At 25.5% G+C, this 16,545-nt stretch overlaps 1 protein-coding gene across 1 annotated transcript in view; it reads right to left on the reverse strand.

Moving 5' to 3' along the window:
- LOC111681125 (voltage-dependent calcium channel type A subunit alpha-1) overlaps positions 1–16,545 on the reverse strand; it is a 108,944-nt gene that overhangs the window by 51,775 nt on the left and 40,624 nt on the right. The window contains exons 11-14 of the mRNA XM_046947104.1: positions 16,334–16,531; positions 15,634–16,147; positions 8,668–9,003; positions 6,025–6,588 (exon numbers count right to left, since the gene is read on the reverse strand). Of these exons, the coding sequence (XP_046803060.1) occupies positions 6,025–6,588; positions 8,668–9,003; positions 15,634–16,147; positions 16,334–16,531 (1,612 nt within the window). The remainder of the gene's footprint in view (positions 1–6,024; positions 6,589–8,667; positions 9,004–15,633; positions 16,148–16,333; positions 16,532–16,545) is intronic.

A 16,545-nucleotide genomic window follows, 5' to 3' on the forward strand; every position in this document is an offset into this window, starting at 1 on the left:
TCTTTAGTTAAAAAATAATTGGATATATAGATATCCCCCTAATATAGATATCCCCCTTTTGTATTTCGTTTATTATAAAGAAAAAGTAAATATTTTTTACTTTTTTAGATATCCCCCTTTTGTATTTCGTTTATTATAAAGAAAAAGTAAATAATTTTTCTTCAAGAAAATAAGTGACTTTTCCTTAATTCAGGTAATTTATTTACCATATTAGTACTTTTTCCTTATTTAAAATTTATGTTTTTATAAACTGGAATATATTAAAAAATCTTTGCTTAAAAAACACTGTATCATTTTCTAATAAGTAATTTTTAAATAAATTCTTTTTGTAAAAGTTTCATTGCACACGAAGGCAAACAATCAAAAGATTTAAAATCTTTTTAGTTTGTTTAAAATGTTTCTTGTGGAAAAAAACGTTTCTTTTGTATTATTTACAAAAACAAGTAATGAGTGTGTTGTAAGATTATTAGATTTAGTTTTTTACTTTTTAGAACATTTATAACAAATAAGAAATAAAACAGATAGGAATGGTTTATTTTTCAAAAAAATTAAATTTTTAAATAAAAAAAAAAATCTAAAAATTATTTGTTCGATTTTTTATATATATATATATGAGTTTTTGTTAACAACTAATGAAGCTAAAATTTTAATATATATAATAATTTTTATAGTTTTCGTTTAGCTTTAACTATTTGCTAAAATTTTAAGCTTTTCTTGTTCTTTTGGAAAATCAACTAATTTAAAGAAATTTTTGTAACACTAATTGATTAATAGTTTTTGGAATTTTTAACTAATTTAATATATATTTTTGTATATTTTATTTCTAGCAGCTTTTAAGTTGGGTAATTATGTTTTTTGAGTTTAATTTAAAAACAATGTAATTCAACTAATTAAAAATGAGCAGTAATATTTAATTGTTTTATAGTTGCTGTTTTGTTGTGTTTTATTATATATTATTTTTTTACTAATAAATCCAGACTTGAGAATTTCCTGCGTTTTTCATTACTTTAGAAATATGCAAAATCAAGGGCATATCTCTAAGTTTATGGTTTGTTTTTTTAGCAAATTGCTTTAAGTGAATTGGAATTTAGAGCGCGTGTAATTTTTTAGTTTTAAAAAGCTTATTAAGAAATCTTCTGGCAGTAGTATGGACTCTTTGGTATTTTAACAAAAAATAAAATACCCAATTCACAAGTAAAAAAAATTAAAATTAACGCATTTATAGTTTATTTAATGTGATATGATTCAAAAATTACAATTACTTTAAGTTCAAGTCCTTTTACTACTCAAAATGCAAAAATTAATTTTAAAGTCAAGGCAATTCTCAAATTAAATTCCTCATTAGCTGAATTTTTTACTTCATTTACGATTTTTGTTACAATATTATGGATTTTTTGTTAGTTACTTTTTCTCTTTTTTTTTTTTTTTTTTTGTTTTTGAAGCCAGTGTTTTGATTTTCAATTTGTTGAATTTTTGTTGATCATAATTTTGGTTTATCTTTCCATTTTTGTGGGATTCTTTTGATTTGATTTGGTTTAGTTTTTTTTCATTTTCAGCATTGTTTGCTTGCATGATTTTGTTTACTGGTTGCAGTGCAGCAGCAGTAATCAGGCAAATAAACAAGCGGGGAAACTTTAAAATGCTACTCTTACATTCTGTAAAATCTGTGCACGCATTTTGGTAAAATTTTCTTAATCAACTAAAAAAATGTCTGCAAAATTAAAAGAAAAGAAAACTATTTATTTAAGTCTTTTGTTTTCATATATATGGGAAATTTAGAAACTTTTTATTGCACGTTAAAATACCGTTTGTCTATTTTTGCATGATTTCAGGCGGGCCAAAGTTGTACTTTGTTTTGTTTTATTGTACTTTCATAAGAACATGATCTTGTTTTGAATGTTATTTGGTTTAAATGTGTGCAAGTTTCAGTGTGTTCTTGTTATTGTTGTTTGTTTTTGAAAGTGTTTCAATTGTTTATTTGTGTACAGACTTTCAGTGCAATTAAAAGTAATTATTTTAAAGTCGTCTTCTTCTTTTTTATATGAAACTTTTATATTTTTAATATTTTTTTCGATTTAAGTTTATTGATTTTACTTTTAACACTTGGCGTCATCGATGGCCATTGCTTTCATTTTGAAATAGAAATATTAGAAGAAAAAAAAAACATCCTGAAATTTAAATTGGTTGTTTTCATTTGAAATCTAAAAAATGCGCTCTTTTCACAGAATCTTGTAGAATTCTTCAAATCTGATTTCGTTTTTTAATTTCCTATAACTTGGCGAATGATGGAAGTTTCTAAATTTTATTTTTTTATATAGTTTTTAATTGTGGTGGAAGATTATAACTGTTATATAGGAACTGTTATATATGAAATTCAGCAGTAAAATACAGCAAGCTCTTAAATGAGCTCCGTTGTTCTCTTTTACGCTTAAGTATGCTCACACTCTGTATTTCGCTGGAATAGAGTGTCTGGCGAAAATCGAATTTGTATCTCCCAGACTATGAACCAATACATTATTTACTTTTTTGAGTTTGATAGTACACATTTGTTTATTTTTTATTTCAAAAATTTCAAGTATGGCACATAAAATGAAACTAAATTTGTCTAAAAAATATCCAATTATTTATGTGCTTATAACGCAGGCATTTAGCTACCGATTTATTTGATTTTTAATAGCAAAATTGATATTTACTGCAGTTAAAATTTTAATTATATACTTAATAAAAATTTATCGGACATTGCTTGTTAAATCATTCAGATTTAAATATTTCTTTTAATTTTTTTATTTATTTTTTTTTTTGATACTTTTGCAAAAATTTTACTTTATAATCTTCCATTTTCACAATTAAAATATTGCTAGCTAATTAAATTCCATCATTATTTCAAATATACATACATAGGTCGATACTTATTATATTTCTATACACTTTATATTTCTATATATATTAACTTAGTTTTAGTGATGACATTTTTCAACTTTTTAATATTATTCGAATAATATTTGATTTAATGTAACATCTAGCAAATGTTATCTAATATGAATATTGAACACAACATTTTGTATCTAACGGCTCTGTAGCAATTGATTTATAAAATATTTACTAATTGTGTAATGACTGTAAAACTATATCAAAATTATTCAAAATAATATTAGAATACTTTAGTATATAGGTATGTAAACGATCAGGATCGTTATTGTAATATTAATCAACTGTCCAATCCTTTTCGTTGTTGCATAGTTTTTTCTTTAAAGTTGTTGTAATCTGAAGTTTAATATATTAATATATGATTATTAAAAAACTATTAATTTAATAAATATAAGCTTATTAGTCGATATTTATTCTCTAATTTTTTTCAGCTTAACGTTAGTGAATTTATTTTATGTTATAGGGGATTTAATCTCTTTTTTCTCGGAGCCAAGTATTTCCAAATTTTGGTAATGAGTATTATATTAAATGTACTTATTCCATATATTACTTGGTAATGAGTTGTCATTATCAATAACATAAATTATTATTTTTTTTTTGAATAGAATTTGTAGTCGCTTGTGTATAGCGTATGTCTAATAAGGAATTTCTAACCGTAGTCGATTTTGGAAGTTCAAGAAATGTTGATATTTATATTTGTGTGGAAACCATTCCTTTTTGGCATTGAATGAGATAATAGACTACCAAACACAAAAAATAACTGTAAAATCAGTTTTAAATCTTGAAAAGTCGGGTAAGCAGATTTATAACCTTTTTTTTCTTGGTCATCGTCAAACAAAAATAATCAGTTATTCACTCAAAAAGTAACTATTTACACTTTTCTCCAATATTACTTGCTTACTTACCAGGTTAGTAAAGATTTTGCTGGGTTGTTGGATCAGGAATAAGTATTGACCACAAAGGTTTCTTTTCTGACTCTAGGAGCACGTTAGATCTAATATCAGAGAAAATTTTAGATCAATTAGACTTGTATTTATCATAATATAATAATTTTGAAGCTTCTTTATTCACAATTTTGCGTCATCTTAATTGACAACGAGTCAGACTTGTTTCTGCTGAAAAGCTTAAGTCGGCTTAAACGTAGCCGCTAATAAAGATTGGAATCACACATGTTTTTTAGAAAATAATTTAACCAATTTAAATGAAGTTACAACTATTTTGAATTTCTATGACAAATTGAAAAGAGTTGCAGAAAAAACGTATGTAGAGACAGGTTTATATTTACCAGGCTATTATACAGGTTTATCAATATAACAAACTCTTATAAGGACAATTTTTGAAAAAAGTGCAAATAGATTAGTTATCTTTCAAAGCTGAATAAATCTGATTAGGTGACTCTGCTATTTTAGTAGTAGTAGTCTGCATCATTGCATTGCTTTACCAATTTGTTAACAAAAAAATGCAATTTATCGTATTTATATTAGTTCTTAAACTTAAAGGAAAATGTTTTTGACAACATATGTATATTGACATATGCATTTGCAACTTATGTCATCCATTGTGATATTCTTTTTTAATGGTTCCAGTGGCGTCCAAGAGTTCTCACAAAATAGTGAGCTTACCATATATAGAACAATTTTCTATAAATTTTACTTTGCTATAACTTTTATATTTTGGAGCTTGGTAGTAGCAGGTTCTGGACTAACAGTTGACTTAATTGAATTAACAGAAATTACAGAAGGGATTTAAAACTAAATCTAAACATTTTGAATTAAAATTGCAATTAATTATCAGACCGACAAATGAATGCTACTCAAAGGCTTATTCGATGCATAGAAATTATTTTGCACAACATTGAAAAGTTTATGGTCAAATTAGATCTAAAAGTTATTGAGGATCTCATAACGTGTGAGTAGTTTGAGTTAAAATTTTACTTGTATTTTGTTTTTGTTACAATAACAGAATACAAGTAAAATTTATGCTCAAACTACTCGATCGGTATCTAAAAACAGCACATTAATATCAATATATAAAAATGTGTATTTCTTTATTTTTTTTTATAAAATTACCTTTGATGCTGAAAAAATATATGTATGTGTTAGAAACAATAATTTCAACTAAAATATTCTACAGTTGTAAATGTCATCACTAATTTTGTAAATTTGTTTGCTGCTATTTAGCAAAACAACACAAATAATATCAAATATACTAAATGTATTTACAAAAAATGAATATCATCTAAAAATTTTGGAAAAAGTAAATAAATGAAAAATTAACATTTAACATTTAATAATGAAATTATAAACATAAATATTGACTAGAGCCAAAACTATACATATAGTTAGTCAATATCGGGAAACGGAAATAAGTACATGTATAAATAAACAGGAAAACAGGAAAAGAGCGAGCTTACTAAAAAGGAAATCTTAGAAGTATACAAAAAAACATAGAAGTAGTAGAGAAATAGCAAAATTAATATTTCTTTGTTTCTTTAGTTGTTGTTTGTTGTTTTTTTTTTTTTTTTTTTTTGTAATTAAATCATGGAAAATATGGACTAGGTTCGAGACAAAAGATATTCGCGAATCTAGTACGTTGCGTAAAATTATTGAAATGAAAACGAAGTCAATACAAATGAGTTTGAGAAGAAATAAGTTGAAAACTGAGTGTAACCGTGTGTGTGTATGTTTCATTTAGCTGTAATTGTAGCTGTTGTAAATTATTACTATTATTATTTGTAAAATTAAACACTACTTTGTAACTGTTTAAAAGTTTTTACATTTGTATTTGGAAAAAAAGACATTAACTGATCTAGCTGTTTTAGAAACGTTTTAGTATTGAAATGAAGATTTTTTGACAATAAAAAAATAGACACATGTAAAATTAGTTTGTTACTAGCACTCTAAGTTAAATGATGTTTTAAAATAAAATTGTTTTCCTAAGACAAAAAATAAAATTAAAAATGTTTTTTAAAAGAAATTTTGTAATACTGAATTTGGTTAAAAACAAACAAAAAAAAATGTAACAACAATTTCGAATAAAATTTCAAAATAAAATAAAACTAAAGAATAAAAAAAAAATTGTTTTTCTTTTACTTACTGGCACTCTTCGGCAGTATGTTTACTTTCGTCCGTACAATAAAAAAATTTCCCATTGAATAATTGTACACCAATGACAGAAAATATAAATTGAAATAATATGTACACGATTAGAATGTTAACAACATTTTTCAATGAATTTACTACACAATCGAAGACGGCTTTCAATTTGGGTACACGTTTGATTGTTTTTAATGGTCGCAGGACACGTAGGACACGCAACGATTTGATTGTTGATAAATTTTGTCCAGCACTGCTACCGCTCATATCGAAACCAAAACTAACAGCAGCGCATATAACGACCACAGCATCCATAATATTCCAGAATTCTCTTAAATAGCTGCCAGGATGTAATATAACACCTAAATCTACAATTTTCAGTAACATTTCTATTGTGAATACGCCGGTAAATGCATAATCGAAATAATTTAAAATTTTATTTCGTGGTGAATTCTCACGAACGGGATCTTCGGCCGCTAACGCTATCGATGACAATGAGATGACGACCATAATGAAAAAATCAAAGTAACGTAAATTAACAACCCAATGGGCGCCACGTCGTATGCTGTGTTTTATTTTTTGAGAATTTAGTTTTTATATCCAATTTATAAATTTTATTTTGATTTTTGCGTTTTTTTTTTGTTCAATCCAATTTTTATGGCGCGGCGCATTATTTTTGAATTTGGTGTTATATTTAATTTTCAAGTTGATGGGTGTTTTTGTTGTTGTTTTTTGGAAATGTTCATGATTTTGTTGTTCAATGATTTTTTTTGGTTTTTGAGTTGATTTGATTTTTAGCAATAATGATTTTGTTTGTAGTGGTTGATTGATTGGTTGGTGGTTGTTACGTGCATCATGCAAGCATTATGGAGCGTTTGATTTTTGAAATTATAATTTAAAATCATAATTTTAAGTTATTAAAAAAGGCAAATAATAAATGTTTACCATAAAAATTAAAAATGGAAAATATAAAAGAGAAAAATTGTTTACATTAATCATTTGTTACGTTTACCTTGTTCAATAAAATGTTTTATCTTTTTGTTTTTTCTTTTAAAGAAAATAATCTTAATAACTAACTTAGAAAGTTATGATATTAGTTATAATAATTTTTAAAGATTTAGGGTCTTATTCATAAACTTTTACCAATAGGTTTATAAATAAAATTTTCATACAAAATTTTTTCTATAAACCTTTGCTAAATGTTTATGAATAAGGCAGTTAACGACTTATTCATAAACAAATTTTTGTTTGATAAATTGTTTATAAATCGAATTTTCATGTAAATTTCGTTTTATAAACCTGTTATAAAATAAAATATTCTTTATGAATAAATAAGGTTTGAAAATAATAATACATATTTTGGATAACAAAAGGATCTGGAAAAAGTTGTTTTAATCTTTTGTTTTTCCTACTTAAATCATCTTAAGCCAATTTTGTATTTTCTAATTCAAACTAATCTATCGTCACTTTACAGTCATGCTGAAGTAGTTCTTTGTAATATAAATAGAGTTTTTGCAAAACATCATTTAAATATTTATGTATCACTTGACTCCAAATTATTTAATATTGGTTCGATCGCCAGCTCATTAGAACATAATTTTAATATATATTACCAAATTCACTTAGGTGTTATAACAGCTTCCAATATCATGTTTATCATCCCTATATATCACATGTCCTTTCACTGATCCTTAGTAGCCAAGAGTGTTAGTCGATTGGTATTTATACAATCTTTAGATATGAATTTTGAATTGGCTTTGCTAAGTTAAAACCATTTATAGCCACTTTATTGTACCTGGTAGTCAATAAAGTGGTAAGTTTGAAAAGTTTTAATACTAAAGTAGTTCTATTTTCTTAGTAATCTAAAAAGGAGTTTATTTAAATCAAGATTTATATATGCAGATATATCTTCACTACAACAAGTTGGTTCGATCGCTACCGCATTGTCCCTTAGTAGTTAGAAGTGTGGACAACATACTCATTCTAAAATATTTTTAACATATTTTTACAAATATCTCGATGTTTCAGTGTTAGTGAAAAATAAACCTATACAATATACTTAGTAGTCAAGAGTTTAAGTCAATTGGTATTTTTAGAGAAAAAAATCCCTAAAGAAATTATTAACAGGAATAACTTTTGGTGCCAGTTTTTCTTAGGTTTATATTCTGCTACTTGTCTTCTTTCTCACTATCTGATTTCTTTCTACCTTAATAGAGTCAATTTTTTCTATGCAAATAAAAATAAATTTTTTTATTTTATACCTAAATTTTACTAAAACTTGAAGATTTTTCCTATAAGCAAATTTTAAAATAGTATTTTAGTACCATTTTAAATCAGAATTAAATACAAATCTTTCCACTGTCAGAAAAAAGTACAAGAAAAGAATATATAAAGGTACATTTTTTAACCACAAAAGAAAAGTAAATAATATTTTTAATAAAATAGCAATTTCCAGATCCTTTTCTTCCCTTAAGACGCTTAAAACTACATTATATATATTTAAATTCTTAAAATACAGACACATATATAAAAAGATCAAGAGAGAATATTTCTAAAATTAATAAATTTCTTTTTTTTCTTCATAGAGAAATTAAAAAGTATATATGATAAATAAAAGAGAAAAATAAAAGAAAATAGTATTTACGGATTTGTTGGTGATAATATAAACATTGATGAGTATGGCAACATTGGTTTTGGACCCTCCGTAACTTCTTCCTCTTCTTTCTTTTCCTCCTCTTTCTTTTTGCTTTTCTTAACGGCCGCCGTGGAACCATCACCGCCATTCTCCACATGACTACCATCACCTTGTAGCGCTTCCATTTCTTTTTCTAATTCTTGTAATTGTTTCTCTTTATCTTCTTCGACTTGTTCCTCTTCGGCAGCAGTTAATTCTTGAGCATTTGCCAAATTATCGACGGCGATAGCCAAGAACACGTTTAGCAATGTATAATTACCGAAGAGTACCAAAACGATAAAGTAACTGCTCGATACAGGATCGTAGGTATTTTTTAGTTGATCGTTTGGCATTTGTTGTTGTTGTTGTTAATAATTCATGCAGAAGAAGATATAAACGTTATGGTATTTTTTTGATATTTAAACGTTGGTGTTGGAAATATTTTAGTTTTGATTTATTTTATTATTATTTTTATTTTTTTTTGATTTGGTGTTTTTTTTTATGATGAGAGAGAGAAAGTCAGAGAGTAAGATAGTGTGTTGTGTTGGTTGAAAGAGAAAAAATATTTGTGGGGAAAGAGAGAAATATATAACATTTCGGTATGAGGATTAAAATTGCTTATATGTTTAAGTTTAACAATTTTTTCATTATTTCTTTAAAAAGTTATAGTTTAAAATAAAGAAGGGGATAGAGAGTTTAGTTTTTTTTTATATAAAAAAAAATTAAAAATAAATCTGCTTTAAGCTAAACTTTAAATTTAAAGCTAAAATAGTTTAATTTACTTGAGTTTTTAAAAAAAAGTAAATTAAAATTTAATATTTATACATTAAATTGTTAAATATTGTAATAAATGTTACAAATGAAACTGATAACTAATGAGAGGAAAGCTTTAAAGATGAATAGTTTGTAGGTTAAAAAATAAAGGTTTTGATAAATGATATTTTTTTTAATTTTAAGAAACTTTAAAATAATCTATTTATTAAAGTGTTAAGCAATAATAAAATAGATTTTCTTAAATTTCTTAATTGAAGACATCAAAAAGTTATTGTTTGCTAATTTTTATAACAAAAATTAAACAAAACATTTTTTTGATTAAAATTCTCTGTTGCTCGTTAACGTTAGTCTTGCCAAGTGAGAAAAAAGCTCCCGTAAATTCAACGTATTTTTAAACATCAAAAGAAATTGTTAGTTATAGAAATAAGATTAAGTAAATATTTAGAAATTTGTTTATAATAAGTAATATTGTTAAATATTTTTTATATACATTAAAAATTATATTTATATGGTTAAAAATAATATAATTAAATTTATTATTACTGGGAAATATCATTAAAATTACAAGAAAGTTAGACGTTTTTTTTTTAAAGAAAGATAGAGTTATAAACAGAGTTAGTGATAGCAGGATTTTGAGATTTATAAAGGTTTAGCTGTAAAACTTTTTTCAATAAGCTTTAAACTACTAATCCGTTTAATAGAAGGAAAAAAACAAGCTGCAAAAATTACATAGAAATATTAGTTAAAAATATAAAGAATTAAGTTTTTATAAAATAAATTTGATTTTTCGCTAGAACTCGATTAAAATCCATCACCTAATTTCATAAGTAAACTTTTTTTTGTAAAAGCTTTAAGCAGGCTTTTCTTTTTATGGAAATTTGTTAAGAGTAGTAGTAGTTGATTATTTACATGAAATTATATTTTTTGCAACATTTTTATAATCTTTTTCTTTTGATGTTTTTTTTTAAGTTTTGAAAATTTAACTTTAAATTTTACGTTTTTGTAAAATAAAATTGTGAGTTAAATTTTTTCTTTGCGAAAAGATTATAAAAATGTTAAATTTTATATTGTTCCCTACAATTCTTTATTTAACGTTTTTTTTTTTTAATAATTTTTTGTTTTCATAAAAGTTCAAATTTTGTTTCATGCATCTCGTTTTGAACATGCCTCTAATAATTTTGCATTTGTTTAAAGTGTTATTATTAGCTTTTTGTTAAAATTTCTGTGTAAATCTATCTGTGTATTTAGTTACGTATTTTTTTTTATATTTGACCGATAAATGTGATTTGAAAAAAATCTGATTGAGAAAAAATATGATATAGAATTTTTTAATAAGAAATTATACTATATACTCTTTACATTCGCTTCTTCTCTCTATAAACAGATTTATTATTTACCTAATTTTTTGGAAATTTTCTAAAATTAATGGTTTGAAATCTAATAAAAACGAAATGATTTGACGTTTAATAATTTTTAGCTTTAAGAAGTAATTTTTAGAGCGTATTATCTGGATCAATTCCAGTTTTAATACTTTATATGACAACTGTTTTATTAAAGTCATACATGATATCTTAATTGACAGATTTGGGCAATCTGTGAAGTTTATAATAAATATTTTGTGTACGAAAATTTAGCGAGACTCACTTCTTAATTTCTCTATCAGTTCATTAAGTTTTTAATTTTTGATTTATCATTAATATACGAATATAAATTATACATATTTCTTACAGTGTCATTTATCGGTCAAATAAGATTTTATACGTAACGTAAGCTATTATCTCATGCAATTTTAGATAAGAGTGATCGTAAAATCCTACACCACTTGAAATGTTTCTACTGAAATCCAGTCTGGATTAAGGGGTTAATATTTCACATTTTAAAAATTTTCCAAGCTGACATTTTAGCTGATGACGTGACGTCGTATAGATGAGAGTCATAAATCGGGGCTTCTATTACATTAAAACAAATTTAGTAATGCTGAATATCATTTTGTGATTATATAGTAAAAAGGTACTACCAATACCTCTGCCGGGACTAAAAATTAGCTGTGTCTATTGTATCCTTAGCCTCTTATTGAAATAGTTTGACCTGGGGTCGAAATAGAGTCATTATCTTGTCTAGTATTACGGGAACATGTGGCCGTACTTTCGTACTTTGTTTTGTTCCTTTTATTGGAGTGGCGAACGTGGTGGCTGTGGTTTAAATGTTGGTTAATTTCTGGGAGATTAGATTTGTATGTTAAGAATTCCTTTTTACTTCCATCTCAGGCTTACTTATTCCTGTTAGGACAATTATTGGTTTCGGTTGACTATAGAAATTTTATATCCTTTGTCATTTTGGTATAAAAGAGGAATCCATTTTATTGGTGGATGCGATGGTTTCAAATCTTCAGTAGCGGGCTTGAATAGAGAGAGGAGGATAAGGTTTCGCTCATGACAACGTTGGATTCCAACTTGTCCATCTACGATGTCATAACCGAGACATAGTAGTAATGTTGGGATTTGAGGAAACCCCCCTCCATTGATCAGGCTGGCAATTGTCTTCTACATGTTGGGTATAAATTGGGATTTATATCATATAGCCGGACAATGCTTAACTTGATTACTAGGAAAAGGTTAAGATAGCTCGAGTATTGCAGAAAAGGTACATGACTGCCACCTGTTCCCACTCTGTATCTATAAGATCCTCTGCCATTTCTGGAATAGTAGATAGTGTACCTCAAGATAGGATTTTAATGCTTCGTTCCATAGCATTTGAAAGTTTATACGAAGAAGCACATTGTGGAATAGTGAGATTTACCAACAAATTTTAAGTAAAAAATATTAAACATATTTTCAAGTGGTCTAGGATAGAAAAAATACCGCTTTTTAATAACCATTTAAAATTATCTAATTTGCAGTTAAAATTTGTTGATTTAAAAAAAGCACTTGTGTTAAATTTGTAAGCAATGGATATATTGTAAATAAACAAAACTTTTAAGCTTTTGTAAATTTAAATAGAGCTTTTAAATTTTTCCCTAAAACTTAAAGAAATAAAAATTTAGAATATTTCAAAAGCAGTGTAGCGTTGTTAAGAAAACTTTTTTTTATAAATTAAAAGTGCTTTAAATTATAAACGTGCAAAGTTATTAAAATTTTTAGTTAATTACTTTATTAAAATTTAACATTAATTTTTAATTTAATGCCTTCAATTTAAATATTTATTTTATTATTTTTAATGATTACGTGTAAAATTTGTTTATTAAACTAAATATTGCTTTTAAACATGCAACTAAAAATTTACTCTAAAAGGCATAAAATTTAAATATTGCCAACTAAGATGTTAAAGTTTAAATAAAAAAATAAAGTTTTTTTAATTGTTTTCATTACTATTAAAAATATGGCAACGCTACTTGGTTTAAATACGTTTGATACAAAATTGAACTAGTTAAAGTAATTAAATATTTTAATGTTTTTAAATGTTTTTGTTTTTCAGAAAGATTTACTACGGTTTGTTTTTTGTTATTAAAGTATTATTAACAAGTATTTATGTAAGGTGAGATAAAAGCTTTTGTTTTGGCTTCTTCAACTAAATTATGTTTGAATGAGAGTTTATGTTTGTAAGATTAAGTTTAAAGTTTAAATTGGAAAGTAACGAAAAGCTATCTAAATTAAAATGAACTTTTAAGTTTTGTAACGAGAAACTTGAACAAAATATTTATATAACTTGTAAGTTATGTAAGTTGTAATTGTTGTAGTATTTTTTTATTAAATAGTTTATAAGTAATTAATATGAAATCAAGCTATTTAATACCTGAACGAACGATTAAACGATTGATTTAGCGAACTGTTAAAAGTTTGTTAATTTATTAACTCTGGACACAAACAATTTCAGTTTAAGAAATTGTTGTTTTTTTTAAATTTTGAAAAATGGCCAATAAATTGCAACAAACTTTTAAAGTTTTTTTGTAAGATTTTCAATTATTTGAATATTGTTGTAATAAGGATTAATAATTTGTTTGAACAGGAAGCAGTTTAAATGATGTTTGATTATATTGATTTTATTACTTATCCTTATTTTGATTTGATTTAGCACATGGATTGTACACATTAATGGTTCGACGTTCTAAACATCATTATCAATTGTATGAAATTTTGATTTGAATTAAATGATTGATTGTTTGATTTATTTACAACAAATATTTTTGACAACTTAACAAGTAATCAGTACCCTTCGAAGCTTTTTTTTCGTTTGTAAGTTATGTTTTCTTGTTATTGTTGTTTTTGAATTTTTAATGATTTTTGGTTGGATTTTTTTGATTACAAATTATTTTTGTTTTTTTTCTTTTCATTTGTTACAAAGCTCTATTTGACACTAATTTTATGTTTGAAATAAAAAAGTATTAAATAGTGCTTTTTTATCCTTGAATTAAGGGTATGGAAGGGATTAAGGGGTGAAATGCTGTTACTATTGTTTTTTTTAAGTTTTGTGGGTTTTTATAATGTTTAAGGAAAATACACAGGAGCAAACATTTGAATACGAGGGGCAGTCTATGAAGGTGTTTAGTATATGAGATTTGGAAGTGATAGTGACTATAACTAGTAATACGTTTTTAGTTGTTTTTGTAAAAATTTTGGGAAAATTGCTGTTTTAAAATTAAGAATTTATTTTTTATAAATAATCTAGTAATTTTTAAACTTAAGCACCAATTACACTATAGAAGAGGTTTTGAAAGATCTAAAAGTTCAAATTTTTCTTAACGCAAGGTCAGATCTAAATAGCAATAAACTCAACTTAAACTCATACAGTCTTTAGATGGATCCAAAGTCTTGGATTCATATTAATCCATAATCTATCCATGGTCTTGAATAAAAATCGACTCATATTCTTGACTAAAGATCGGTCCACAGTAATGTTTCTAGATCAATCTATATTCATAAGATTACATCTTGTGCCATTTTTGTTAATTCAAAAAAGTTTTGTTCAGACTCGGTCCTATATTTTTCTAATATTGATCAAAAAATTTCGACATTAATTTCATGTTAAAAATCACTATAAATGTGGCTTGATTAGGTCTTTTATCTAACTGGATTTTCTTTTGAAAATTTTAAATTGTTTATTTTATTATGATATTTTTTAATATCCATTGGCATTTCGTTCCAATACATTTTTAGTTTAACTTAAGAAAAGAGGTGATATCACCTCTTTAGCAAGAAAAAAAACTTTAGCAAATAGTTCGTATGCAAAAAGCACTCACATCGAATTTGAAGCTTTCACGATTTGCAGAACTTAAAAAGCTTTCTTAAGCAGTATTAAGCAATTTTATTTCAGAAAAACAACATTAAGCTTAAAAACAGCAATTTTTAAATAACAAATTTGAATTTATAACCAATTAAAAATAAAACTAAAAAACTCTAAACTAAAATCAAAATGCTTGCTCCTGTGTAGATCCCTTATTTAAAAAACGACGTTAAACTAAGTTAAAAAAGAGAGAGAGAGTTCTAAAACTTTTTTACTAGCCCAATGAGATACTTCTGGTTTTGTTGGGTGTAAAAATTAAATTATATAAAATATATATAATAATGATAGTTTGAAAACTCTAAAAATATTAGGAAAGTTGAACTACAATTAAGAAATTCGATTAAATTTTTTTTGTATGTAATTTTTTTTTTTTTTTGATAAAAGATGATGATAGTACATCAAAGGTATCTGAAGAAGGAAAGATTCGTATCAAAAAACTAAACTAATAATATCCTAGTAAGAGTTTTTTTTTTGGTTTTTGTTAATTAAAAAAGCGATACCACATTTAGTTAAATAAATAAAAAATAAAAACACAAAAAGACATAAAATTATACAAAACTAAAAAAGATTTAAATAAAAAACACAAAATAAGCTACAAAAATCTTCAGACTTTTCTCATCATACCGATCTAAACTAATTAGTAATTTAAAAATTTTAATTTTTTGATTTTCAATTCTGAAGAAAAGGGTTTTAAAAAAAAGCTTTAGCAATAATCATCACAATTCTTGTGTTTAATTTAAATTTGTATATTTTTACAAGGAGAAAATTTTCAAAAATTCAACTAAAAAATTTAAATAGAAGAACTTAAAAATAAAAACAAAAATAAAAGATAGAAAGAAAATGAAGAAAAGTAAATAAAACTGAATCAAAATTAAAACTTACACAGAGTAAATCATTCCTCTTTTAGCGCCACCTTGTGATATAATACCCTGATACATAACTTCATTCCAATCTTCACCGGTTAGAATTTGAAAGACAGTCAATAAGGCTATAGGGAATGTGTTGAAATTTGTTTCGGGGGTACCGCTACTAAAATTAAATTGCCCACCAAATAATTGCATGCCAAGTAGGGCAAATATCAGTATGAACAAGAAGAGCAGGAACAACAATGAAATGATGGATCTCATCGAGTTCAATAACGAAATCACAAGATTTCGCAACGATGACCAATATTTGGTCACTTTAAATATACGCAGCAAACGTAAAGCTCTCAAAACGGATAAACCGAATGAGCCACCCTTAACTTCAGACCATATAACTTCGAATATCGAACCACTAATGACGACACAATCGAAACGATTAAACGATGATTCGAAATAAATCCTTGGACTCATCGCATACATTTTTATGAACATTTCAGACATGAAAAGACCCAAAAATACATATTCAGCATAGTCTGTAAATAGAAATACAAAAAAATAGAGAGAGGGAGAGAAAACAAAAACGAAATCAAATTAGTTATTTTATAGGATTATAATAGAGACTTACATGTTTTAGTTGATTTTTTGTGAACATTTTAAATGTCCTTTTATTATGTTAACAGGGAGATTTATTTTTGTTTTTTTTCGAAATGATAACTTACATAAAAAATCTGACAGATATTTGGGTTGACCATAATGTTCCACCGCCACACATACGGTATTCAGAAACACCAGCACAATGACAAACCAATAGAACCATTGTTTCTTCACGGTCTTACGGATCCAATAGCGAAAACTTTTCTCTTTACGCCAAAAACCCGTACAACTTCCTTGAGGTTTTGAACGAGTTTTCAAATAACCTAAACGAAAAGGC

This window comes from Lucilia cuprina, chromosome 3 (genome assembly GCF_022045245.1).
Source record: "Lucilia cuprina isolate Lc7/37 chromosome 3, ASM2204524v1, whole genome shotgun sequence".
NCBI lineage: Eukaryota > Metazoa > Arthropoda > Insecta > Diptera > Calliphoridae > Lucilia > Lucilia cuprina.